Consider the following 26,874-nt stretch of genomic DNA (forward strand, 5'->3'; position numbering starts at 1 on the left):
TACAAATATGCTCAACACTCCCACTCAAAGATAACAGTGGTACACAGAATCCAAATAAAAAAAACAAAAGCTTCTCTAGCAGTGTTCAATTTTTAAATGTTGCAAATTTGGCAGTAGCCATCGACCGCATATGCAGTGAATGTAAATATCACAATATTAATTTTGTCCAACATTAGTCTCTCCAGGTTATTTCTTCACGCTGAGGTGTGACGGAGCTCTAAGAGGCGCCTCGTCTCCTCCGTCACCACGGGGAAAATCTTGGCTCTTTCAAAGCCGTTGAAGTCGGTACTCAGAGAGACAGTGTACGCCCCCATGTGGTGGACGAGCAGCCAGTCGCCCACCTGCAGCTCAGGAATCATGGCGCTGTCCGACACTTTATCCAAGCTGTCGCAGGTCGGACCCCAGACCACCGAGCGGTACCTCACCTCGCCGACCCCCACGGCCTACAGACAAGGATTTAAATATGAAATACAGACCAGAATTTACACCTTTACCATTCAGTATAGAGGAGAGCAGCGCTACAGTACGTCGTACTTCAAATGCGATGTAAATAAATACAAGAGAAAATAAATATCAATAAGATGTATTTAATTAAGTGTATTCCCTCTCCAAGCCTGAGTACAAGTACCTCAACATTGTATTTGAGTAATGTACTTCTGTAAATGTACTTTTTGTCTATCCACCACTGAGTATTAACCATGATCAGATACTATAAAAAGAGAGATCTTTAGAGAGTGGAGCTAATGGTCGTGTATATGAGGGTGTTCACCCTGTGAGGAAGCAGCTGGATGGGGGGGTGAGCCGGGTCGTTGACGATGCAGCTCAGGGATCCATACACTCCATCGTTGATGTAATACATAATCTGTACACCAGGGCCGCTCTCCTCACAGTCTGGAACACATCCAAAGAGGACTCACAATATGCAAACAGATGTTTAAATAACAGGAAAAGTAAATGATGCTTTAGTCCTCTGTCCCCTCGAAGTGTACATTTCACCTGGAGACGAATTCAATACTAGTTAGCAATTTATCTGACAAGCTAGCGCTGCTTTTCCTCATAAAGTGAGATTACTCTTTTTGGCGATGACGTTCACTGCCAGGGTGAAGGCCGACTCCACGTAGAACCGGCCCGGTTCTGCAATGATCTGGACCCCACAGTCGGGCGGGAATAATTTATCCAGCGCCGCATTTATAACGTCTGCAAACTGGTGGGGAAAAGCACATTTTCAGAGGGATCACACCACACTAATAATAATAACAGATTTATTTTGTTAGCGCTTTTACAGGTGCTCAAAGACGCTTTACAGATATAGTGAAAAGAAAAGAACAAATAAATATATATAGTTAAAGTAAAATAATACAAGTTCAAGTGAGTTTTTTGAAGGTGGTGAGGTCAGGGCAGTCTCTGATGGGAACTGGGAAACTGTGTAGATATTAAAGAGATAACACAACCCATATATTCCTGAAGGACCTGTAATGGCCCCCCCTCAGACTGGGAAGTCCTTACTTTGTCACTGGAACGCTGCCTTGAAGAACTTCTGAATATTTCTGACTCAGTTTACCTCTTCAAATTTGACCTGAAAGTTGTCTCTGCCGGAGAATCCACCGCCGATATCCAGGAGACTCATCTGAACGCCCAACACACTCTGAAACACACACACACACACACACACAGTCACACCATCACACTCTGAAATACATCAACACACTCTGAAAAAGACTCACGGCGATGTCGAACACTTGTCGTGCGTCGGCAATGGCTCTCTGGAAGGCCTGACTCCCGGTGCAGCCGCTGCCCACGTGGAAGCTGACGCCAATCACTGTGAGGTCCCGATCTACAGCGAGGCCCAGCAGCTTCTCCACCAATCCCAGACCAGCACCAAACTTAGAGCTGAGTCTCAGCAGCGAATCGGAGTCATCCACTGCGATCCGGAGCACCAATCTACAGGGGGTCGACCAATCAGGGATCAACCAATCACTGTCCAACCAATCACTGTTCAACCAATCACTGTTCAACCAATCACTGTCCAACCAATCACTCTTCAACCAATCACTGTCCAACCAATCACTGTTCAACCAATCACTGTCCAACCAATCACTGTTCAACAATCACTGTTCAACCAATCACTGTCCAACCAATCTATACAGTACAAGAACACTAAATGATGTTTGTTAAAAGACGATTATTTTAGTTTTCCCTACATTGAAACACTCAAGTAAAGTACCTCAAAATTGCACTGAAGTACAGTAAAGGAATACATGTACTTAGTTACTGTGTGCTAACAGAGACAGGTGGGCTCACCTGGCCTTGGGGTGACAGAGAGAGATCTTTCTGAGCTCTTCCTCGCTGTCAAAGGTCATCGTTTGGACTCGGTGAGCGGCAGCGAATCTGATGTGAGACATGGGTTTGGTTGTGTGAGCGAAGATGATGTTATCAGGAGAAACGCCGAGGTTCAGCATCATCTGGATCTCAGCCTGCAGGGGGAGGGAACCAGTTCAAACTGGATCAGGGTGTTAGAGAGCAAGGACCTGACTGTAAGATCTGCTCTGTTGGTACAGATGACACTGACCTGCACCCGCAGACATACAGGTAAATATGCTTAACAATCCCAACGCAGTACAAATGTTCACTCAACCAGCGCTTTACATGATATGTTTAAAACTTTCATACTATAATGTCAACAGGTTTCACACTGTATTAGGTTGGATGAAAGCAATACTACGTTTAAATACAAAATATTAGGTTGAACTTTAGCTTGCAACTGACCTAATAGTCCGTACGTTAGTTAGATCATTTATCAGTGAGGGGGGTCCTGAACCCTCTTCCCTATACATTCCCTCTCTAGTCTGTATGCTGCTGAGTCAGGATGAATGCAAAGTCAGTTCTAGATCTTCACAAGTTGTTCGTCCATCTTCTTGAGTTTTTATGCAAAGGTCCCTGATCTAAAGTGCTGATGGTCTGGGGTACCTTGCTCAGGTTTATCATAATGTTTTGTGAAGAGAGAGTTCAATAATAGTGAAATGAGTTTGTATGCAATGGTTTAGTGATGGGAGTTACGGCTCTTTGAAGGGAGCCGGTTCTTATGGCTCCGTTCCTTTCCCGAGAGCCGTTCAAAAGAGACGTTTTCTTTTAAGTGGCGGTGGAGATTATTTATTGGCTTTACAAATGTTGCACTCCGCTTTATCGTTGCCTATGTTTTTGTTGAAGTGCATCCAAATGCTGCTGCGTTTTCTCGTTTGGCAAATGTTTTCACCCGAAAATCACGTGGTCTTCCTGTACCACTACTTACTTGTTATGACTTCTCTCTCTTCCGTTAAGACCCGCCCCTACTCTGCCTCTGATTGGCTAACCCTAACCCACAAAATCTCCCTCCTTGTGCCCAAACCTAACCAATCAGAGGCACTCCTGCCTGAACCTAACCAATCAGAGTAGGGGCGAGTCTTCACGGAATGCGCTTGGGCAACAAAATCAAGTTTTTTTTAATTGTTCACGCAAAGGCGAGTGGATTTATGGCAGGCAGTGAACCAACGATAACAAGAATGGCTCTGACCAAGTACGACTCGGTGCCCTTCATTCATACCAAAGCGCCGTTTAAAAGAATCGAATCGTTCGTGAACGTAACATCACTACAATGGTTTAACTGGTCCCTGATCTAAAGTACTGATGGTCTGTGGTACCTTGCTGGCGCAGTCGAACCCGGTGCTCAGCGCTCTCAGGACCCTCAGCACGGCGGGGGTGTTGTTGCACTTCACGGCATAGAAAGGCTTCACTCGAGGGAGGAGAGTCAGCCACTGCTGGTGACGATCAATCACAGACTGGAGGTCCGCCACCAAGAACGGCTCCTCGCTGTCCTGGAGGGAATATTCAATACTTTACCTGAGGAAAAGTACTAATACTGCACTGAAAAACACTGAAATACTGAAACCGGTTTTTCACTCTGACCCTGTTGCCGCTATAAACGCCTGAATTCCCCCACGGGGATAAATAAAGTTCCATCTTATCTTACTTGATTAAATGTACTGAGTTTCCACCACTGATGGATGGAGCAGTGTTGAGACCCTTGACGACCCCTCGACACTCACCTCTGATTGGAGCGTTTTGATTTGATCGTCTATGAAGTCGTTGATGGACCGTCCATCGTCCAGAACGTGAACGTCACCAGAGGAGAAATCCTGCAGGGATGATCCGTTCATAGCTGCTGGTGAGGAATAACATGGATTCGTCAACAAAGGGTTAAATACATCTGGCTTTGAGAAATAAGACCGTAGACGAAGCAACAAGATGTAGAAGTAGAATATTTTCATTTACATAAAACAGCTGATTCTTAAATGCACTGTTCTGCCCGACACAAGTTTGTGAAGTTTATTGCACTATTTCACTATTTTACGTGGTTCAGTGTTGTCATAGGACTTTATCTACACATTATAAGTTAGACAGGAACCAGGTAGCATCTGTGTCTGTAATGCATCATTAATGTCAGGTGACTGAAAGCAGGTCATTAAAGGATCTGCTCGTTCCCTGGCTGTTTAATCAGTTTCTTCCCTCTTCCCTCACAGCAGTACACAGGGAGGGGGGCTCCTGACTTAGTGATAATAGACTGAGGCCCCAAAAAGGTGTTTGTGCCATAGCCGAGAATAATATGTTGCAAGTCCTGCACACTAGAGGTCATGACCTTTTTACACAAACATGGGAAGGTGTGTCTTATGCCATAGCCATAGAATATGCCTGGTTATGTCCAGTCCTGTACATCAGAGGCCATGCCCAGTTTCCACAAATATGGGTATGGAGGAGGTGTCTTTAGGTTTGTATGTCCTGTTGTTGAGCATAAAGACATGGGCTTTTTGGAGAGAGCAAGAGAGAGGGGGGGGGGGGGGGGGGGTTCCCCTGGTATGCTCTCTCAGAAAGCTCTGTCCCTCAGAGCTGGGTTAATAGCTCTCGGTAAGGTTCTCTCAGACTTGGTAAATATCTCTCAAATGTCTTTGTTGAATGCTGAGTGAATTTCTGGGTTGAATGAGTGGAATTATTTGATGTGTTTGTGAAGGTTAGGCCCGCCACCTGTCGGAATAAAGGTGAATTGATTTGGTGAAAGTGAAAGTTTGAATGTGCTTTTTATTATCACCGGTCATTTATGAGGAGATGCCTCTAAATACTGTCGGATGATTTTAAATGTCAAACTGAATTGGGCAGTTGAAGTTACAATTGATGGTAATAACAGTAAAACTGTGAATTAAAGTTTCATATTAGAACATGATCACAGAATGATATGTTTAGTATGATTATAATGTTGTAAAGACAGAAGGTAAAAACCCTGTATTAGTTTGGACCTATTGTTCTTCAAATAAACTGATCCCACCTTTTGGACTGGGACAACAAGACATCTGCGCTCTCCTCTCCTGCTTCAAAGGTAAGACTGCACCCTGCCACACTCACACTTAGGTAGGGCCACACCTCATTTACTGATATCAAAATCCTTCAGGATCGCTTAAACAGATTAAAGAGAGTCGTCTGAATTGAAACAGCAGTTAATTGAACCTGGTTCTTCAGGAGTTAGTAGAGGTGAGATCTTGCTGACGTTGGTGGATCTGAGCCAACCAGTAAACTTACATAGACTCAATAACTTCTGTTAGGTCAGTTAGTAGGTCAATTAGTAGGTCAGAGTAACTTCCCGGAATAAATGATCAACTCCTCCCGACTCTTACAGTAGACTTACTAAATCTGTTGAAGCGAAGCGTAGGATTCTGGTATCAGTAATGAGGTGAGGCATCTTACCTTAAATCAGGAGAGGACAGCGCAGAGTTATTTTGGGTTGTCTCAGTCCAAATGGGCGTGATGGTTTTATTTAAATAAATATTTCCCTTTAAGTTTAATATTTAATTCACTGGTTTACATTTGTGCTATTTTAGTTAAAAACCCACACAAATTCAACTGGAACTTTTTCAGTTATCTCACTTAAATTGTTAAGCAACAGTCCAGAAGCATTACACATATTTTATAATCCACTGCGTACCTTCACTAAACAAAGAAAATGTACTGGACCTATCCCGACTCACTTCAGATCGCATCAAACCAAACTAAAGCTTTCAGTCATTTATAACTATAGCTTTTAAACTCTCATGTCAGTTTTTCTCAGAATTCTGACTTTCGACATTTCTTTGAATTTTTTCTCGGAATTCAGTTTTTTGGTGAAAATGTACTCTTTTTATAATAAAAGACTCATTCATTAAATGTTTGACTTTATGATTTATTTCCAGAGATCTAACCTTTTTTTTTTATTCTGTCCTTTTCAGTTAATACCATTTACATTTAGTGTATAAGTTTAGAGCAACGTGAAAAATAACGCATTCTACATGTCGGATTATACTGAATTATATTAAGTTTCGTTTTGAACTATATAACCCAATATGGAAACCTCCTGTATGCAATTAAATTTGAAGTAACTTCACATGAAATGATGTTTAATCTCACCTGAGGCTGCGTGCTTCTCCATATTCTGAGTCCTCTGCCGTCTGAAGGGATTCTATAGAGTATAATATAATATCTCTGGAGAGCAGTTTCAATATTTGTCTTCACACGTCAGTGAGGACAGAGGGAGGGGAACCAACAACTCTTCAATAATGGAACACCTTAAACTGGAAACACGTTGCTTAACTGACCATTTCCTTCTTTGATAGCTGTTTTTCAAAAGCCGATAACTTGCAACATTATTAATAAAAACGATATAAAAGAAAGACACAAGCCAAGTTTCAAAGTTTTCAGTTAACATCAAACTGTATTTGTGTAAAAACACAAATACAGCATTGGCTTACATTAGCATTCCACAGTACGTCCATGCAGTCCTTAACAGCACAGGTTACACAACATGACAGTGTGGCTATTACGTTACCATTGACTGTTAGCAGGCTCAATGTCGAGTCAAGGCAACATAATAAAGGAGACGGTAGCTGAAGTAATCAAAAAAAGAATTTAATTAATAATTACCACCATGGTTGAACAAAGGAAATATAAAGTAATTACAGACAAGAACACATACTGCACAGACAGGATCAGCACCAGACAAAGGGGAAGGCAGAATACTTATACATGAGGTAATGACGAGACAAGACACACCTGGGTTAATTACAAATGGGTACACCTGGAGGGGAAACGATAAGGACTACAAAACCATAACAGGAAACTACAGCTAGACATGACACATCACACTAGGAGCCCCTGATCAGGGCACAAACACATAACACCCCCACACCCAACTTTATGTCCATAACCCCAAGGCGAAATGGGGGAATGAACATAAACAGAAGAAGGAAACAAGAAACAATAATACTGTCAGCACAATAACAAATACGAATTGTACTAACATCACCGGTATGGACGGCCCTAACCCCCACACCACCCCATGGATAAATAGCACCCCCCCGCCTGTCGACACAGTCCTCCATTCTGGGCAATGGAAAACTATCAGGCCTAGTCACGTTATTTACCCGGCGAAAAGCCGTACAAAACCTATCTGTCTTGTCTGACTTATCAACCAATAAGCACGGCGAGCTCCATGGGCTGAAACTGGGCTCAGCGATATTGTTAGTGAGCATGTATTCCACCTCTTTCTGTAACCGCGCCCGCTTATATGGATTCACGCGATACGCGTGCTGTTTAATGGGTAATGCCTCCGCCACATCGATGTCATGTTGTAATACGTTAGTGCGCGAAGGAATATCGGAGAACAGCTCACAATGAGACCCAACCAAACCCCTGATATCATCTCGCTGCGTTGTTGATAAATGGCCAAAATGACCGTCAAGAGTGATCAATGACTCAGTGTTTGTCAACCGTCCCTCCACGACCGCCTTGGACGGAATATTGACGTCATCTTCCAGTTCTCCAACCCCCTCTGAAAAACAAAGACTGTCATTACTCTCATCAATGCCAGATGGGGCCAACATACAAACTGACACCGGCACAGTGGACACACTCGCAGAGGGAACAACAATACTGTCAATAGGATTCACCAGAGGCTCCCTCACATAATATGGCTTAATCATATTAACATGACACAAGCGAGTCTTCCGCCCACGATCCGGTGTCTCGATCAGGTAGTCCAAATCCCCTACTTTCTCTCTAACCAGGTACGGCCCACTAAACCGTGCTTGTAAGCTGGAGCCTGGGACAGGCAACAACACTAAAACCCTCTCCCCTGGCACAAACGTTCTATCCCGAGCCTTCCTGTCATACCAGCCCTTCATCCTCCCCTGTGTGTCACTCAGATTTGTCCTCGCTAGTTCACATGCCCTCTTCAGCTTCTCCCTAAAGCCACAGACACAGTAACAGGTTCTTCGGCTCGCTCTCCCCCAACCACTTCTCCCTCAGCAGCTTAAGCGGCCCCCTAACCGAATGCGCAAATACCAGCTCTGCAGGACTGAATCCCAAAGATTCCTGCACCACCTCCCTTGCGGCAACCAACATTAAATGAACCTCTTCATCCCAGTCGTCCTTCATGTCACGACAGAACGCCCGAAGCATTGTTTTTAGCGTGGAGTGGAACCTTTCCAAAGCCCCCTGGGATTGTGGGTGATATGGGCTAGAGAAACTATGCGATATATCCAGCTGCTTTAAAACCTGCGAGAAGATGCGGGATAACAAATTCGTACCTTGGTCGGACTGTACCATGCGAGGCAAACCAAAAACGGAGAAAAACCTCACCAAGGCCTGTGACACTGTTTTGGCCGTTATCCGTTTCAGTGGAATCGCTTCCGGAAACCGTGTGTTGGCACACATAATGGTCAAAAGAAAGCTATTACCTGCCTTGGTTCTAGGGAGTGGACCCACACAATCAATGATAATCCTCTCAAAGGGTTCCCCCACTGCCGGGATAGGGTAGAGTGGCGCCGGTGGAATGACCCCGTTAGGTTTACCCACCACCTGACACGTTGAACACCCCCTGCAGTGCTGCACCACATCCCGTTTCAACCCTGGCCAAAAAAATGTACGCAACACTCTATCATATGTCTTATTGACCCCCAGATGTCCTGCGAGCCTGTGATCGTGAGCCAAACACAGAATATCGTGACGGTATCTAAACGGAACCACAACCTGCGTCACCACATTCCAATCATTCTCCGCTGACGCGTCGAGGCTAGGAGACCATTTACGCAGCAATACCCCGTCCCTCAGGATATAGCAACTTTTAGAAACCTCACTCTCTCCCACTCCCACAGTGTTCGCAAAAAGGCCTAACAGACTTGGATCTCTACCCTGTTCCGCGATAAGCTCCTCGCGAGCAAAAGAAAACCCAGCCGCGCTACTGGCAGACTCACACGAGGAAGTAGAGGGCAGTAAAGGGCTGAGACCGGCTGGAATAGATGGAAGAACAGCATCACATTCAAGAGGGGCAATTTCAGGAACAAGCTGAGACGATGACCACAAGTCGGGTTGCCCCGGGAGCGCCCCCTCCACCTCAGGCTCCCGTGGTACTGCACCCTGGGGATTATCCATAAGTGGGTCACGACACTCAGGCACCCCGTTAACAGTCGCTATGATGGTATCAAACAAGTCCACGTCGTCCTTTTCCTCGGCCAGAGCCTTAATAACCGTGGCCCGCGTGACTGCACATGAGGAGAACACCCTCGGATACGCATCCACCAGGATGTCCACCGCCCCAGACTCTGCTGGCACACAAGTCACATCTGCCTTCACGAGGACCCTACCCCCTGCCAGATCATTCCCGAGGATTAATGACACGCCCTCGACAGGAAAACAATTTTCCACCCCAATTACCACTGGCCCCGACACCAACTCAGATGTAAGATGGATAGTGTGAAGCGGAACTTCCATGACATGCATCCCAAAAGACCTGACAGTTATCCCAGCATCCACCTCTGAACCACTGTCGAAAGGCAGCACATCTCTCCGAATAAATGACTGGGACGCAGCCGTATCCCTTAATATGGTCACAGGAACCTTCACCCCTTCGCCGGACAAGGATACAAACCCCTCACTGATGAACGGTAAGTAAGCTTTCATATCCTCACCCCTTTGGGCATCCCTACTCAGAGATGTGGGTGTGGGTGTCATTACCAACGATATTTGTTTACTGGGACGGGTAAGGGCAAAACAGTTCTCCTTTATGTGGCCTTTTTTTCCACAGTGGAAACACTCACGCATTTCTCCCCTCATTCCCCGCTCAGCAACCTCGCCCACACTGCCACCGCCAGAGGCCACAGGCCTGTCACCCAAGCCCCACCTCGGTCTACTCTCCACACTGCGCACGGGATAATTAGGTCTGTCAAAGAGCACTTTGTGCGTCAACACGAACTCATCCGCAAGGCTCACAGCCACCGAGCACTCAGTCACCTTATGTTCATTAATGTACATCGCCACATTATCGGGCAAACAATAGGACTTAAACTCCTCAAGAAGCACGAGTTCCCGCATCTTAACCAAAGTGTCCACCTTCTCCGACGCGCACCAACGATCAAACAACAGCTCCTTCTCGTAAGCAACATCCACGTAGGTCTGCACATTGTTCTTTCTAAGAGCGCGAAACCTCTGCCTATACGCCTCCGGCACAAGCTCGTAAGCCCTAAGGATAGCAGCCTTCACCACGGCGTAATCCTGGGTGTTTGGGCAAAGTGACGCGTAAACGTGTTGTGCTTTCCCGGTGAGTGCGCTCTGGAGAAGTAATGTCCACTGGTCATTAGGCCATTTCAGAGTTGTGGCTATATTTTCGAACATAGAAAAATATTTGTCAACATCCTTCTCTGAAAATTGCGGGACCAGACGTAGGTGCCTAGTAGCATCGAACCTAGCTTCAAGATGCACTGCCCGCGCCTCTACCCCAAGCCTTCTAAGATCAAGCTCATGCACGCGCCCACGTTCTGCCTCCTCCGCTTCCCGAGCGCATAACCGCTCTGCATGTCTCAGCTGCTCGAATTTAAACTCTAGTTCCATCTTCCTCAGCAAAACCTGGTTCTCCGAAACCGGGTCACATGTCACTACCTCCTCCTCCTCCTCCTCAGGTTTGCCCACAGAGCACTCCATAACCTCCTTGGCGGTCAAAGCCTCCACCAGCGCTAACCGCTGCTGCTGCTTTTTCATGCTCGGGGCAAGCCTGACACCGTAATGCTCTGCTATCCCCGATAATTCCTCCTTATTGCACAAGCCCAACAAGTTGACCGTTGGCCTAGCCACAAAATCACATACCTTCACAGGCATACCTGCCCTAGTACCGTCGCACCGGGGGAGGAAGAAACTAAAGAACCAACCCGCTTCCACCAGCATATACGACCAACCAATTAACATATACACAAAACAAAACAAAACCGGCTTCACCCTACACGTCTGTACAGTCTGTTCTTAATAACTCTGGCCACCGCTCCCCTACCGCTATACACTAAATAGAGAAGAGCACCGGTATGACCTTCTGAAGCATCCACACTCAAAATTATTCGCAAGAGATTAACAACTGTCGTGTGTTCAAAAAAACAAAACACCTAAAGCCCATCCCTTAAACGTTTCCATCCCTCACTATCAGACCCCCTATATAACTAACTAGCTGACATACGCCGGCCTAGGAGGAGCCTGACAGGGTCTTCCTACTACCCCGACCAGCATAGACGGTATGTCTACCAGGCGAAGGAAGGAACCATAGAAAATGGTGCAGCTGCCCTAGCTGGATGAAAACGCTCCTTATTGGAGAATTATTTACCAAGAGGGTATAAAACATGGCACACACGACACTGTCAACCATCATTCAAAGTGTGGACTAAGCTCAGCGGCCACCACCAAATTCCTGCTCAAATCAGTTTGGTACGAGCCCCCATATTACGTTACCATTGACTGTTAGCAGGCTCAATGTCGAGTCAAGGCAACATAATAAAGGAGACGGTAGCCAAAGTAATCAAAAAAAGAATTTAATTAATAATTACCACCATGGTTGAACAAAGGAAATATAAAGTAATGACAGACAAGAACACATACTGCACAGACAGGATCAGCACCAGACAAAGGGGAAGGCAGAATACTTATACATGAGGTAATGACGAGACAAGACACACCTGGGTTAATTACAAATGGGTACACCTGGAGGGGAAACGATAAGGACTACAAAACCATAACAGGAAACTACAGCTAGACATGACACATCACACTAGGAGCCCCTGATCAGGGCACAAACACATAACAGTGGCACTGTGTATGTTCTTCCATCCATCTCGTTAGAAAACTGTTTGTCATAGGGTCTATAATAACGTAAATCATCAAGAGAAATAACAGAAAATGAATCAATCGTCTCCTCGATACAGTATGAACTATAGTGTTCATCAATATACAGTGTGTCCATTTTGCAAATCAAAATGAAAGCTCGATCTTCATTTAGAATGATATTAGAGATTTTCTTTATCAGTTCTTATGAAAACAAACATTCCAATTTGATAATCAGTTCCTTAGTTCTTTACCCAGTTATAGTTGACACGTCGCAGTTTGCATTCACCTTAAACGCAGCACTTAAAGCCTCACCACCCTCCAAACTGTCTATCATTTCCTTCCTGACTGGACCAAACTCGAACCTCTGAAGATTCAAATTCTCCCAGTGATGAGCCAACTGTCTTTGGTGTTGTTTTACTAAGCTTTTTGAAATTCTTCACTGATCTTTTAAAAAAGTGATGTTTGGCCTCAAATCTCATACATGGAGGAGTGGACCTATTTTTGGAATACACCTTGGGTAATGTATCATAAAATGATGCTTTGGAAGAAGTCTTCTGTCAGGAAACAAAGATTTGAACAGCTTGTGGTGATCAATGATTAAATGCTTCAAATAATATGTATTTGTAATAATTGGTGAAAAAACAATATTCACAATCTGAATCAAGAGGAGGAGCAGATTCCAACAACATCACCGAGAATAAGGGGAGAACATGCATTAATAAAGGTTCCAAATAAATCAAAACAAACTTAAATGCGGCTCCTACAGTCTCTAATGTCCGAGTGCAAGTGAACGCAGCACAAGATGCACGTCATGTAACCCCTCCCCCGGTCCTGGGGCGAGCGTGGACATATGATTGGCGGCGATTTCATTTGAACGGGACGGCGCAAAACGAGAAGCATTCTGACCCAAGCACTGAAGGAATGAGGTATTTGCGGTCTGCAACGACAGAGAAGTGTTACGGTCTCAGGCACTTAGGGGGAAGGACCCAATTGCACGACCCGGGAGACAGAGGTAAAGTATTGTAAGATACTTTATTTTTCCATGAATAGCAAAAATGAACAAAAGGGTAACCACCAAAACTCTAGTCGAGATGACAAAAAACAGAGAACAAAAAATGAAAGCGCTCACGCAGTGAGGAATCAAAAACCTTTTAAGAGTACCAGGAGCATAGACCTTACCATGACAATAGACAAGACGAACTGACACTGAACACTGGGAGACAGGGACATTTAAACACAGGGTAACTAGACACAGGTGGGAACAATCAGGGGCGGGGCTGACACTGATGAGCACAGGAGACACACAAGGAGTGACAGGTGAAAACAATCAGGAAATTAGACACACCAGGGAAACTAACGACAGACATGAAAACACAGGGAAAAAGACCAGACAATATACAGGGAGGAAAACATGACAAGGAGAACGGAAAAACACCCACACCTCAACATAGAAACGTGACATGACATAATAATCCTGACAGAGAAGAGACTGTCAGTGTGGCTGCACTCAGCATTGAATCAAAACGCACTAAAGCTGTTGATCTTGTGCGTAAATATATTTTTTTCTTTGAGGGGGTCTGCCCCCCAAAAACAGTTTTAAGTCCTGAGAAAGTCAAATAAGACGGTGTGTGAAACTACACTGCCAAGCCAAAAAAAAGTAACCACTTTGATTGAACTAGGCCAGTAGGTAAGGACTTTCCACTGGGTAATAACTGAGTATAAAAGAATGCATGACTGAAGTGATGGAGACCATGTTGAAGGCAAACAAAAAGAGGAAATAACAGGTCAAGCAAATCCCCCTCTCAGATTCCACAGCAACCAGAAGAACAGAAATACTGGCTGGTGATTTGATTCATCAGCTTTGTGATGGAATAGAAAATGCACAGTGCATTTCCTTAGCTGTGGGTGAGTCCACTGACAATGCTCAGTTGCTGCTGTTTGTGAGTTTTTATGATGAGGCAAAGGGGGAGTTTGTTGAAGATATGTTGGGCCTGACGAACCTCAGTGGACACACAAGGGGGAAGACATTTATAAAGCAATAATGGTAATGCTGAATGAAAGAGGGTGCAGCTGCCTTTATTCAGCCTGAACTCAGCCTGAACACCACTCTTCCTTCGCTGTCATTGGAGGCAGTCGCAATTTCTACAGGCTCGTACTTACCCGTTAGCATCTGGCATCTGTTAGCATCTGTTAGCATCTAGCTCTCCTGCTTACAAACTTTTAGCCATCCCTGCTTATACAAGTAGTAGTTTTAGTTGTCTGCGATCTGCGGAGGCCTACTCCCACCTGTCGAGTACGGCTGTACTGAGGTGTTTTTCCTCCGGAGACGTCGCGAAGAGACGGAGCGGCTCCACCTGTTGCTGCCTGCGATCTGCGATATACGGAGGCCTGCTCGCCGCGAAGAGACAGAGCGGCTCCACCTGTTGCTGCCTACGATCTGCGATATACGGAGGCCTGCTCCCACCTGTAGAATACGGCTGTACTGGAGAGGTTTTTACCCCGGAGTCGTTGCGGAGAGACGGAGTGGATCCACGCTTCAGGGTTGGCATGCTTCCACCGGGCGTGTGCTGCTGTACGGAGGAGGATTTTACCACGGCTGGGGCCTGCTTTCCACCTGTCCTGGTTCTGCTGTTGCAGAGGCCTGCTTTCACCCCGGGGATACCACGGAGGGACCGGAGCGCTTCCACGCTGCTGCTTTCGCCTGTCCTTTGCTGCTGTGCTGATTTTGCTCCAGGAACATCGCGGATACTGTGTGCTGGTCTGGGGAAATGGCCCATATCGGGATTCTGCTGTGCCTGTTAATGGTTTTGGACTATGAGAAGATCTCTAGTCATTCTGAGGAGTCTACTGGATTCAGGTATGTTCTGCCACCCGCAGTGGGCCTCCCCTGCAAAGGTTCGGATGTGTTGCTCAAACAATTACCGGTTGCCTTATCACAGACAATCTGCTCGACAAAATATGTTTGTCTTTTTTGTTTGCCTGCGATGATGGTTCTTCAGGACTGCTTCTTAAGCTCAAATCACACTCTCGCAGACTTTTCCGGTGTTTCTAAAGTAGATGACGGTGTATGTGTGTCATTTAAGAGGAAAAGATGCCTGTTTTTTGTTGTTGTTATTACTGTCAGGAAATGTACAACCTAACCCTGGTCCGCCCAGTAGTAGTAGTAGTCAGATCGCTACTCCTGCTGATTTTAAAGCTAGGTCTGGGTTGGGTTTCATCCACTTGAATGTGCGCAGTCTGTTAGGTAAACTAGATTTTGTCCGTATCTGGGCTCGACTGACACTGACGTCATTGTTTTATCAGAAACATGGCTAAACAAATCTATTTTGGCCTCTGACATTGCCTTAAATGGTTTTAATGTGTATCGTACCGACCGGCCTAATAAAGGTGGTGGCGTTGCCATTTATGTTAAGAATAAGTTCAGTGTAACCACATTAGTTTCCAAATCGATCAGTAAGCAATTTTAATTTTTAGCCTTAAATATAGAAGTGGCAAAGGGTCAACAGGTCATGGTGGTGAGTTGTTACAGACCCCCCTCAGCTGTCAAGGACTCCTTGTCTTCACTAGCAAATCTTTTATCACAACTAGACTACAAGGAAATAGTGCTACTTGGAGATTTTAACTGGGACTGGTTAACTGCAGTGTCAGAGGATTTAAAAAAACCTTTGTATCTCTTTGAATGTTACTCAGATTATGGACAGTCCTACTTGCCCTAACAACATGAAGTCCCCAAATAAATCCTCCCTAATTGATCTCATTTTAACTAATGTTCCCTATAAATACTCAGCTGTGGGAGTATTTGCAAATGATCTGAGTGATCACTGTGTTGTAGCCACAATTAGGGACACTAAGGTCCAAAAGGTTAAACCTGGTATTATCATCAAGAGAGACATAAAACATTTTGTGGAGCAGGGTTTTGTTCATGACCTGTTTGGGTTTGATTGGGGTAAAATCGATCTGTGTGCTGATGTTGAGACTGCATGGTCTTATTTTTATCTTGGTTTTATGGAGATCATTGATAGACATGCACCCCTGCATACATTTAGAGTAAAGGGACGAGACAATCCTTGGTTCTCTGCTGAACTGTCCAGTCTCCTTCATGAGAGAAACAAGGCCTGGGCAAAGGCTAGGAAATCAGGCTCAGAGGTAGAGTGGCTGCGTTTCAGGCAGCTAAGGAATAGCTTCACTTCACATATCAAAAGTGCAAAATCTAAGTATTATCTGTCAGTTACCACAAAGAATCTGAATAATCCTGGAACATTTTGGAAAGCCATTACATCGATATCCACCGGCGATATCCGTAATGAGCTACCTCCGTGCCTTACCACAGCATCTGGCTCTATATCGGACAGGGCCACTATGTTAAATTGCTTTAATGAGCATTTTGTGTCCTGCGGCTCTCTGTTTGATTCTGTCACTAACTCTGCTTCTGTGAACACCACAGTCTGTGACTCTGAACAATGTGGTCTGGAAAACCCTTTTAGTTTTACCCCTTTTACTGTTGATGTTGTTCATGAAGCTTTAACCAAGTTAGATCCTAAGAAACCGGCCGGCCCGGACAACGTAGAACCTTTCTTTTTAAAGATAGCTGCAGATTGTATTGCTCCACCTCTCACTACTCTTTTTAACCTCTCCCTCAGCTCAAACACAATTCCAAAAGTATGGAAGTCAGCGTATGTCCTGCCTTTGCTAAAAGGAGGGGAGGCCACCTTATTACAGTGATGCAAACTCATCAGGTATGGAAAAGGTGACAAGGACCCGAGCCCCCGACCCCACAGAATATCGGCTTTAAAATGAGGAACAACAGGATGTTAGCAGTCAGAGCAACTAAAGCAGCCGTTAGTAATAACAGAAACGTTAAAGAGTCACAGCTAATAGAAATATATAAAAGCATTTATTTTAATTGTGTAGCAGTCAGTTTATCATTCTGGCAGCACTGCTGAGCATTTTGAAAATGTATTTTCATGCCTCTGTGCAAGGCTTAGTCTTTCTATCTGTATGGCCAGTGGTGTAAAGTAACTAAGTTCATCAACTCAACAAGTACTATACGTGGGTACAATTTTGAGATACTTGTACTTTATTTAAGTATTTCAATGTTTTGCTACTTTGTTCTTCTTCTCCTCTACAACTCAGAGGTACATGGTGTACTTCTACTCGTCTACAGTTCAGTGGTACATGGTGTACTTCTACTCCACTACAGTTCAGAGGTACATGGTGTACTTCTACTCCACTACATGTATTAATCCCTTTAGTTACTTCACAGATCTGGATGAATGATGTGAAATCTAATCAAGTGTTGAATCAGACTTTAGTTCCACCTGGAGTAAATCCACCAGCTACCCTGCAGTATACAAAGTACTTCAAACTAGCTGCACCTTCACCAGCTTTGAGAACACTTTCATGATCAATCATTATAAAACATATCATATATATTATTCTGAAATGGACCAATCTGCACAACGACTACTTTTACTGTCTTTCACTATATTTTGATGAGAATACTTTTCTACTTTCACTTGAGGAACATTTTTGAATGCAGGACTTTTACTGTAACAGAGTATTCCTACACTCTGGTACTTCTACTTTTACTCAAGTACAAGATCTGAGTACTTCTACTTTTACTCAAGTACAAGATCTGAGTACTTCTACTTTTAATCAAGTACAAGATCTGAGTACTTCTACTTTTACTCAAGTACAAGATCTGAGTATTTCTGCTTTTAATCAAGTACAAGATCTGAGTACTTCTACTTTTACTCTAGTACAAGATCTGAGTACTTCTACTTTTACTCAAGTACAAGATCTATACTCATACCACCTCCGTTTATAGCCTATGAAAAAAAAACTATTAGAAAACGAAGGCTAAAGCTAACGTTAGCAGATAGTGACAATGTATGCTAGCTAGCTAGCTCAACGATAATATTGCGACAGAAAAACTTCTCAGTGCACATCACGCTCTGCCGCTCCGACAGGGAGCTCTGCCGCTCCGACAGGGAGCTCTGCTCTGGACACCTGAACTGTTCTAACAGCTGTTCACCAGCGGTCCAGTCTGTGCCACAGTGACTCCGGACCGCACAGTTAATATTAACGAACGCACCTGTAGGTAATGTGGCTGCAGGGGTGCCCAACCAGTCGATCGCGATCGACCGGTCGATCGCGAGGAGATTCCCAGTCGATCGCGAGATGTGTCTACAAATAGAACAACAACATTCTGTTTTATCGTTAATGTCCTGTAACATAATCTTCCTGTGCCAGAATAATGCACTTGAACGCATCAAAGCTTTGTGATTGGCCGGCGTGACCCCATGTGTCGGGGCGTGGCTGGTGGGCAGTGGGCACTATTTCGCTGATGTTGTCCGTGTCAACAGGAGTGACACTCCGCACACACACAAGACCGCAATTATGGCAGAAGCAAAAAAGCCCAAAATATATAATTTTCACTCCGAGTGGGAGGATGATTATTTTTGTATCTATTCCAATTCAAAGTCCATCTGTCTCATCTGCAATGCGAGCGTGGCTTTATCAAAGAAGGGTAATTTAGGAGCGGCATTTCAAAACAGTGCACAAACGCTACGAGACGGAATTCCCTCCTGATTCTGCCATACGCTCCAAAAGGGGAGGGGCCTGAGAGGACAGCTAAATGCACAGCAGTCCATTTCCACCAGGCCCAACAACAAGAGCAAGGCTGCTACCAGAGCATCTTATCGTGTCAGTCACGTTCTTGCGAAACACATGAAGTCTTTCAAAGACGGCGAAGTTATGAAAGAAGCATTCCTGGAGGCTGCCGACGCGCTTTTTGGGGACAGTAAAAATAACAGTAGCATTTCAACAGGTTTTTGATATAATAAAAACTCAAGTTAGATACCGTTATTAATCAGATGTAAGTTTTAGTTTGTTTGAACTTATTCATTATAATTATTGTACAAAATGGTATAAGAATGCAAACATTAAGATCTGTTCTGTTTAAATTGATTATAGTCTATTATCAATTCAGGTTAAGAAACTAGTGTTGCTTGCATCCTATTTTAAAGGCATTTCTTTTTATATTCAACAAAACATTTTTTGATTTTATTAATTTTGTCTTTTTTATTGCACTTTGGCAGCAGATTCCTGTAACTTCAGATCTGAGTTGTCTTATTATTAGTAAGCCTAATTTATACTTTTGTAGCAACACTATTTTTATATAATGGCAAAGAAAGGGTTCAGAGTCTTTCTTTTTTCCCTGTGTCATATGTGGCAGCACTGTTCAATGTTTCTTGAAAACATTACCCACTGTAGTGACGTCTGAATAAACTCCAACTCTGTATCAACAACACTGTTGTGTAACTTCAGTTAAATACTTGTATGTGTGTAGATTAGAAAGAGGTAAGATAAAGGATCTGCAGTATTTTATGAAGTATTAATCGTGCAAAGGTCAGTTTTATACAAGTAGAAGTGTGTATTTACCTGGTAGTAGGCTGTCAGTAATGGCTACGCCTCTCTATTTGAACTGGTAGATCTCGGCAGACTGGCAACTTTAAAAGTAGCTCTCGGTTCAAAAAAGGTTGGGCACCCCTGAGCTAGACCATCATCGCGGAGCAGCAGAGCCTTAATACATCCATGAACAGGGACGTGCACAGACATTTGGAGGGGCTATTGCTCTAAACTGGAAAAAGGGCCTCCCCCCCACTAAAAAAAAACACAAGACCTTTTGAAAATTCTAACATAAACTCATAAAATAAAAACACAACACTGTCATTGCAAGTGACACTCAGTTGACTTTTATGTCCAACTGCTAAATTCGTTATTCAGGCACATTTTTTGTTGCGGTCCATATCTCATTAACATATCTAATGTTAGTAACTATTAAAGAAACAATGGCGACAATTCTGTTTTAATGTAGTTTTACCGTTGTTACTGCTGTGCAGACATAGGCTACTAATAACATTCTTTAATTACCTTAAATAAACTCACTAATTAATTAAACCAGTTCAATACGCATTATTCTTATCATTCTTTATGAGCGTAGTAACGGTAAGGTGTCTAATTACTTATTTATTTAGAATTCCATAACTTAATAACAGAGATGGTCAAGCTAAAGTAGAGACATGGCAGAAATCCTACAATAAAGCGGGACAGTGAAGTGTTCTCTGTGAGAGGGCGATCAAGAGAAGAGAGCGAGGGTGAGGGAGTTTACGGAGCAGAGTGAAAGACACAGAAAGACAGAAGCACAATAACAAGTATATGTAGGTGTTTTTTTGGTAAGTAACCGACGGTGTCAAGAGGAAGTAAAGTCCCCTGGTTTGTCCCCTATACTCTAACGGGAAGGAGCCAGAGCAGGCGTTTGGTGTGATCACCATAGCCATATGAGGTTGGACTCGGAGGGCTTTCCTTTGCTTCCAGCTGTCAGATTGTAAACAAAGTCACGTGACTTGGGGCAGATGACAGCGCGGACAAGGTGTGTTTCCCGCAGCGAGACGCTACAATACTAATTGTGGGCTTATCATGTTGATTCGCCACAATAGAAAACAAAAAAAACTCTTGCTCTCTCCAGAGGGGCAGGTCGGCAAAAACGGCAAGTACCTGTGCACGTCGCTGTCCATGAGCAGAGCCGACAGGCAGGAAGACTCGAGCACACAGCTCGCGCTGCATTATAATATATAAAAAAAGAACACCATGCGTGTCATGATGGCACATAACAGCTCGCGGCCGCAGATTACTCCGGGTCCCAGACCCCCCCCATACCCCAAACATATTTTTATTGCAGATCTACATGAATCACTCAAACGATCTATTTTGGATTCAAAACGGCGAATTTCGCCGAAAGGTGACAAGTTTGCATCCCTGATCTGAGTACTTCTACTTTTACTCAAGTACAATATCTGAGTACTTCTACTTTTACTCAAGTACAAGATCTGAGTACTTCTACTTTAACTCAAGTACAAGATCTGAGTACTTCTACTTTTACTCAAGTACAATATCTGAGTACTTCTACTTTTACTCAAGTACAAGATCTGAGTACTTCTACTTTTACTCAAGTATAAGATCTGAGTACTTCTACTTTTACTCAAGTACAAGATCTTAGTACTTCTACTTACTCTAGTAGGCTACAAGATCTGTGTGCTTCTACTTTTACTCAAGTACAAGACCTGAGTACTTCTACTTTTACTCAAGTACAAGATCTGAGTACTTCTACTTTTACTCAAGTACAATATCTATACTTATACCACCTCTGTTTATAGCCTATGAAAAAAACTATTAGAAAACGAAGGCTAAAGCTAACGTTAGCAGATAGTGACAATGTATGCTAGTTAGCTAGCTCAACGATTCATTAAATAATATTGCGACAGAAAAACTTTTCAGTGCACATCACGCTCTGCCGCTCCGACAGGGAGCTCTGCTCTGAACACATGAACGGCCCGTTCTAACAGCTGTTCACCAGCGGTCCAGTCTGTGCCACAGTGACTCCGCACCACACAGTTAATATGAACGAACGCACCCGTAGGTAATGTAGCTGCTGAAGCTAGACCCTCATCGCGGAGCAGCAGAGCCGACAGGCAGGAAGACTCGAGCACACAGCTCGCGCTTCATTATAATAAAAAAAGAACACCATGTGTGTCGTGATGGCACATAACAGCTCTCGGCCGAAGATTACTCCGGGTCCCAGACCCCCCCCCATACCCCAAAAATATTTTTGAATCACACAAACGACCTATTTTGGATTCAAAACGGCGAATTTCGCCAAAAGTCGACAAGTTTGCATCCCTGTATTAAATAACTATAGGCCAATCTCCAAATTGTCAGTTCTGGCGAAGGTGCTTGAACGCCTAGTGAGTGAACAGGTAAAGGTGTTTTTATGTACAAATGACATCCTGTCTAAACATCAGTCAGGCTTCAGAAAGCAACACAGCACCATCACTGCCACAATGAAAGTGGTGAATGACATTACGAGTACTTTAGATAATAAGCAGAGTTGTGCAGCTCTATTTGTTGACCTATCCAAAGCGTTTGATACCGTCGATCATCACATCTTAAAGCAGAGGCTACTCAGTATCGGCATATCCAGCCGTGGTTTGTGAACGACCTCTCTGAAAGGTCCCAATGTGTTCACTTTGATGGGCTGTCTTCTGAGTGGTTAAACATTGCTAATGGTGTTCCTCAAGGTTCTGTTTCAGGTCCACTTTTATTCTCCATATCAACAGTTTAGGTGAAAATGTGGATGAAGCTACTTTACATTTGTATGTGGATGATACCGTGATGTACTGTGCAGGTCCCTCCATTTAGGAGGCTGGTGTTAAATTACAGGCTGTTTTTAACATTATTCAGACTCAGCTCTCTGAACTAAAGCTTCTTTTAAATGTTGATCAAACCAAGGTAATGCTCTTTCTAAAGCTACAAAGACACCAGAGCCTGTTTTAGATATTGTTACTATGCAAGGAATACAACTTGAAGTGGTTGCCTGTTATAAATACCTTGGTATCTGGCTTGATGATTGTCTCACTTTTAAACTTCATGTCAATAACCTGCTTAAAAAGCTGAGGGTTAGGCTAGGTTTCTTCTACAGGAACAAGTCCTGTTTCTCACTTGAGGCCAGGAAAAGGCTTTGTGACCTTTGACCTGTGCTGGACTCTGGTGATCTGATGTATATGAATGCACCTGCCAATAGCCTGAACAAGTTAGATGCTGCGTATCACAGTGCACTGAGATTTGTGACAAACTGTAAAGCATTAACCCATCACTGTACCCTGTATGCAAGGGCTGGTTTGCTTTCACTAACTGCACGGAGGCTCAGTCACTGGTACATCTTTATATACAAAGCCATGTTAGGGAAACTTCCATCTTATATCATGTGATGTTTTGGTGTTTTGTTTCTTTCCGTTAACCGTCAAGTGGGAAATAAGTATTTTTTTTTGTGTGTTTCTCTTAGATACTGTTATGTTTGGCTGTGAACATTTTTTTTTATTATTATGAAGGGCAGACCATCTATTTGTATTTATTTGTTTTTTTTAGAAAGGGGCAGGTCACATAAGATTGTATTCTTCTCCCTGCTCCTTTTCGCTCAATGGTAGAGTCATGTTTTGTGGCAATTATTGTACATTTGGTTTTGCGTACCATGAGCGGGACAAATAAAAATCAAATGAAATGAAATGAAATATCTGCTCCCTGATCTCACGGAGAAGTGTAAGTGGCTACTGCCTGAGATCGCATGCTGTGGTTTTATTAAATGAGCCAACTGCTAGGACTGTCCTAGGGAAGACAGCTTTAGATGCGCAGCTCCTCTGTCTTGGAATAGTCTGCAAATTAAATGGAAACTGAGCAATCTGGTGCCACTAAATGTTTTTAAAGCTCGGTTGGATGCGACTCAATCGGAAGCTGTTGGTACCTGTTTATGTGGATCATTATGTAAACGATGCTGAATGATGTCCTTTTGTTGTTCTATTTATGTTGTTATGTTTCATGTGGAACTACTTGAGCAGGTCTCCCTTGAAAAAGAGATCAATGATCTCAATGGGATTTATCTGTATAAATAAAGCTTTGAAATGAAATGAATTCATAACTGCAGCTCTTACACTGCGACTCTGAGGGGTCAAGCACAGACACAACAACAATGAAAACTGCTGCATCCAGAGACTTTTTGGTTTTGCAACCTCGTGTTAAGAATCTTGTTGCAATTGTTTAAAAGTTTGAATGACCGTAATAAACGGACCTTTGTCTTCTTGAAACATTTATTTTGGACCTTTAAGATTTGTATTTGAGTACCCCTGCTGTGGAGCGTGTTTTTGCTTGGAAAACAAATCATTGCTTTTGAAATATGAACCATCACTTATGTCTTTAAAAGTACCTTCTTCTTGTTGTTTTGCCTGCAGGAATAATTCACATAGTTCACTGTTCTTAAATATAGACTTAAGGGTTCCCGACAAGGGTACATACACAAATGTATCTGTTACAGGTATCTGATTGTAAACTCCTGTTGTTCGATCTCTGCGTAAATCAAATCTGACCCCAAGAACATACTCAGCAGGTTCAACAACCTCCCACCTTTCTCCAAAGAACCTTTGTCCTTTGGATCCTGTATTAAAGGATGTGAAAGGATTTTCTAGTAGATCGAAACTATTTTCCAACTTTTTACCCAAATCAGTGCCTTGGACCTCTGACCTGCAGTTGAGAACTGCATCTCTTGCTTGTCTATGAATATCATTTACAAGCTCTTCCATGGACCCCACCATTGCTTGGACAATGCTCTCAGCAACACCAGATGCTTGTAACTGGGCTACAACAGAACCACACATGTTTAACACGTGCTGTGTATCAAAAGTAACCTGGGAGGTTACGGAAGTGTCAGTACAAACTGCCTGAGAACTTGGAGATTCATCAGTTTCTCGTTGAGTGTCCACATTGTCCATAGTAACAGTTGAACCAGTGTCCCTGTGCAGACTGAAGAGGTGTTCTTTGAACCCTGAATAAGTACAAAAGGATAAAGAACATCCCGGCTGGCCACATTTCAAACGTAATGACTTTCTGGGATACAAACCCTGGTGAAATTTCAAATGCTGACGAAGCAATGCAGAACTTTTGTGGTGTCCCTTACAGATAAAGCGAATCAGCATATTTGCATCCAGTGATGTATATAACTCCAGATATCAGTGTGCAGAAGCCTTGCTCTGAGTTATTTGACTCTGGGACTTTCCTTGGCACTTCCAATATCAATGTTAAATACCGTGGTTTGGATGAAAGTGTAGAAGCTGGTGAGGGATTCATGGTAGTTGACACTGAAGTTAATCGAAGGCTGCCATGGATGTCTGCCCCTTGCAAGGGATGGCCTTGTGGTCAACGATGACGTAGAACCGTTGAATGTAGTTCTTCTGTTCACCAACACACAGCAGGAAGGGCTGCCCTGGTTCCAAACTCGAAAGGAAGGTCTCAACACTGGCTCCAATCTGCAAAAACATGGAGACAGAGAAGTTTTAATGGCAGACTAAGCTACTTAAAACAAAATGGTCCCAACTCAAGGAGTGTCAGTGATATAACAACTGCATACAAAAACTAAAATAATGCATACCTTAAGATATCTCACAACATGGCTGACAGCTTGATACGAGCTCATTTTAGCACTCTTCTTATGGCCTTTTGAGGTTGGTGGGAGTAGATGAACCAAGAGTAGAATGCTTGACAGGTCACTGTCCCATCCTAGGGGCAAGAACGATGCAAATATAACAGTCAGTCGTTTAAAGCTGAAAATAGTCTTCAATCAAGGTTATGCAACCGATAACATTGAAAGGTCTCAAGATTTTCAGTAAAGAAAATCTGCAAGAGAAAATACTTGCCTGACTCATTTGAGTTTTGTTGTGCAGACAAGAGGTCATCAACATGAACATTAGAGTGTAGGTTCTTGCAGTCTGCCAAGATCCTAGGTTTGAAGCAAGTGGGCCATCTCGCCAACATTTTTCCAGAAATCTCTTCTCCAAACATCATTGTGAAATCTTGGTCAACCTACAGGAGAAACACCATGAACCCCTCAGACCATCCCAATCATTTACAAATAAGAAACTAAATATGACATGTTCTTACCAAGCCAGGGACATCGAGGAAACCAGGAAACACATCCAGGACTGTTGAAGAGGCTTGCTGGTCCCGAGTCATTGCTTGCCGACACTGAAATGTTGCCTTCATCTTCTCTTTGACGACTGATTCGTCAGCTGAATGCTTCATGAAGGATATTGCCTCTCTGCATTCCTCGTTAGTCAGTTGCTCACAAGTCAAGAGAAAATCCCTCTTGCTCTTTGGACCATCTTGATAGGTAGTGCTGGGGTAGCACCTCCGGGACTGAACCGCAGTGTTGCGCTGAACCGTCTGTATCCTCCATGCCAAGTAGCCAGATCCACCATCTGCATCATAGTAGTGTTCCTGTAACATCCAAAAAGAAATCAAAACTGAGAACACAGAAGTGATAGCATTGCAGGAAGGTTGTTCAAAAAGTTAAGAATGAAGACTTCCTTTTCACAAATTTGAATACAGGTCATTCATTCATAGACTTACGTATCCATTCTTTGAGTATGGATCTCTTAGACATGGAAATAGAGTGATGATGCCAAGAGCACACGTTTCTCGCACATGTGTTGGTGGGATCCTCCTATAAAATATATATATATTTTATCTTAAAAGTATAAATGCCTTAAAGCTTTAGATTGTTTTAACATGTGAGCAGCTGTTTCCAAAATGTACATTAGCACTATCTGTGAAAACATGATCAACACCAAAGGGAATATTCAGTCCTTACCCATGAACTTCGATCATGTCAGCCACCAGTAGGTTTACCATCTGTCGTCGTGTACCATCCATCAATGTTGTAGTTGTTGCATACTCTTGCAAGATGTTTTCTCCCCATAGCTTAGACTGGAGAACATCTCTGACCATCTAGAAGATAAAGAAGAATCATATGGGAAGTCATTATCTCGGGCATTCCTGCATACAAATCATAGCTTATCTGCACAATATATCCATGTTTAATGATTAATAAAGAACTGAGTAAATTGCAAAAGTGTAGGCCCCTGTACCTCTTTGGCTGATTCCCGATCAGCGTGGACTCTTTTCACTCCACTGTCTCTCTCAAGAACTATTCTTGCATCTGATGAATCAGAGGATGAAGCATTGGTCACGGAGAATGAGGTGTCTGAAAGGTCCGACTCCAGCAAAATGTGCGAT

General features: G+C 43.5%; 1 protein-coding gene across 2 annotated transcripts; it reads right to left on the bottom strand.

Annotated features, from left to right (window-relative positions):
- Nucleotides 1-140: 140 nt before the first annotated feature.
- LOC117539409 (ornithine decarboxylase-like) lies at nt 141-6,513 on the bottom strand. 2 transcript variants are annotated; one of them, XM_034205586.1, is made up of 9 exons: nt 6,466-6,513; nt 4,083-4,195; nt 3,678-3,851; nt 2,302-2,474; nt 1,725-1,941; nt 1,562-1,645; nt 1,072-1,204; nt 770-891; nt 141-443 (listed from the first exon to the last, which is right to left on the bottom strand). In XM_034205586.1, exons 1-9 carry the CDS (start codon nt 6,485-6,487, stop codon nt 195-197), a joined length of 1,287 nt encoding a protein of 428 aa, XP_034061477.1. In that variant the 5' UTR covers nt 6,488-6,513; the 3' UTR covers nt 141-194. The 2 variants fall into 2 exon arrangements, with proteins under 2 accessions (XP_034061477.1, XP_034061476.1); XM_034205585.1 differs by lacking the exon at nt 6,466-6,513 and having other exon boundaries at nt 4,083-4,352.
- Nucleotides 6,514-26,874: the final 20,361 nt, after the last annotated feature.

The sequence above is a fragment of the Gymnodraco acuticeps genome, unplaced genomic scaffold (assembly GCF_902827175.1).
Source record: "Gymnodraco acuticeps unplaced genomic scaffold, fGymAcu1.1, whole genome shotgun sequence".
Classification (NCBI taxonomy): domain Eukaryota; kingdom Metazoa; phylum Chordata; class Actinopteri; order Perciformes; family Bathydraconidae; genus Gymnodraco; species Gymnodraco acuticeps.

Excerpts from the sequence above, each read along its gene's own strand:
- LOC117539409 (XM_034205585.1), bottom strand. The coding sequence starts at position 4,304 with ATGAAAATATTCTACTTCTACATCTTGTTGCTTCGTCTACGGTCTTAT. Across the intron at positions 1,942-2,301 it reads CTCTGTCACCCCAAGGCCAG|ATTGGTGCTCCGGATCGCAG; the intron begins GTGAGCCCACCT and ends GACCCCCTGTAG. Across the intron at positions 892-1,071 it reads GAACGTCATCGCCAAAAAGA|ACTGTGAGGAGAGCGGCCCT; the intron begins GTAATCTCACTT and ends GATGTGTTCCAG.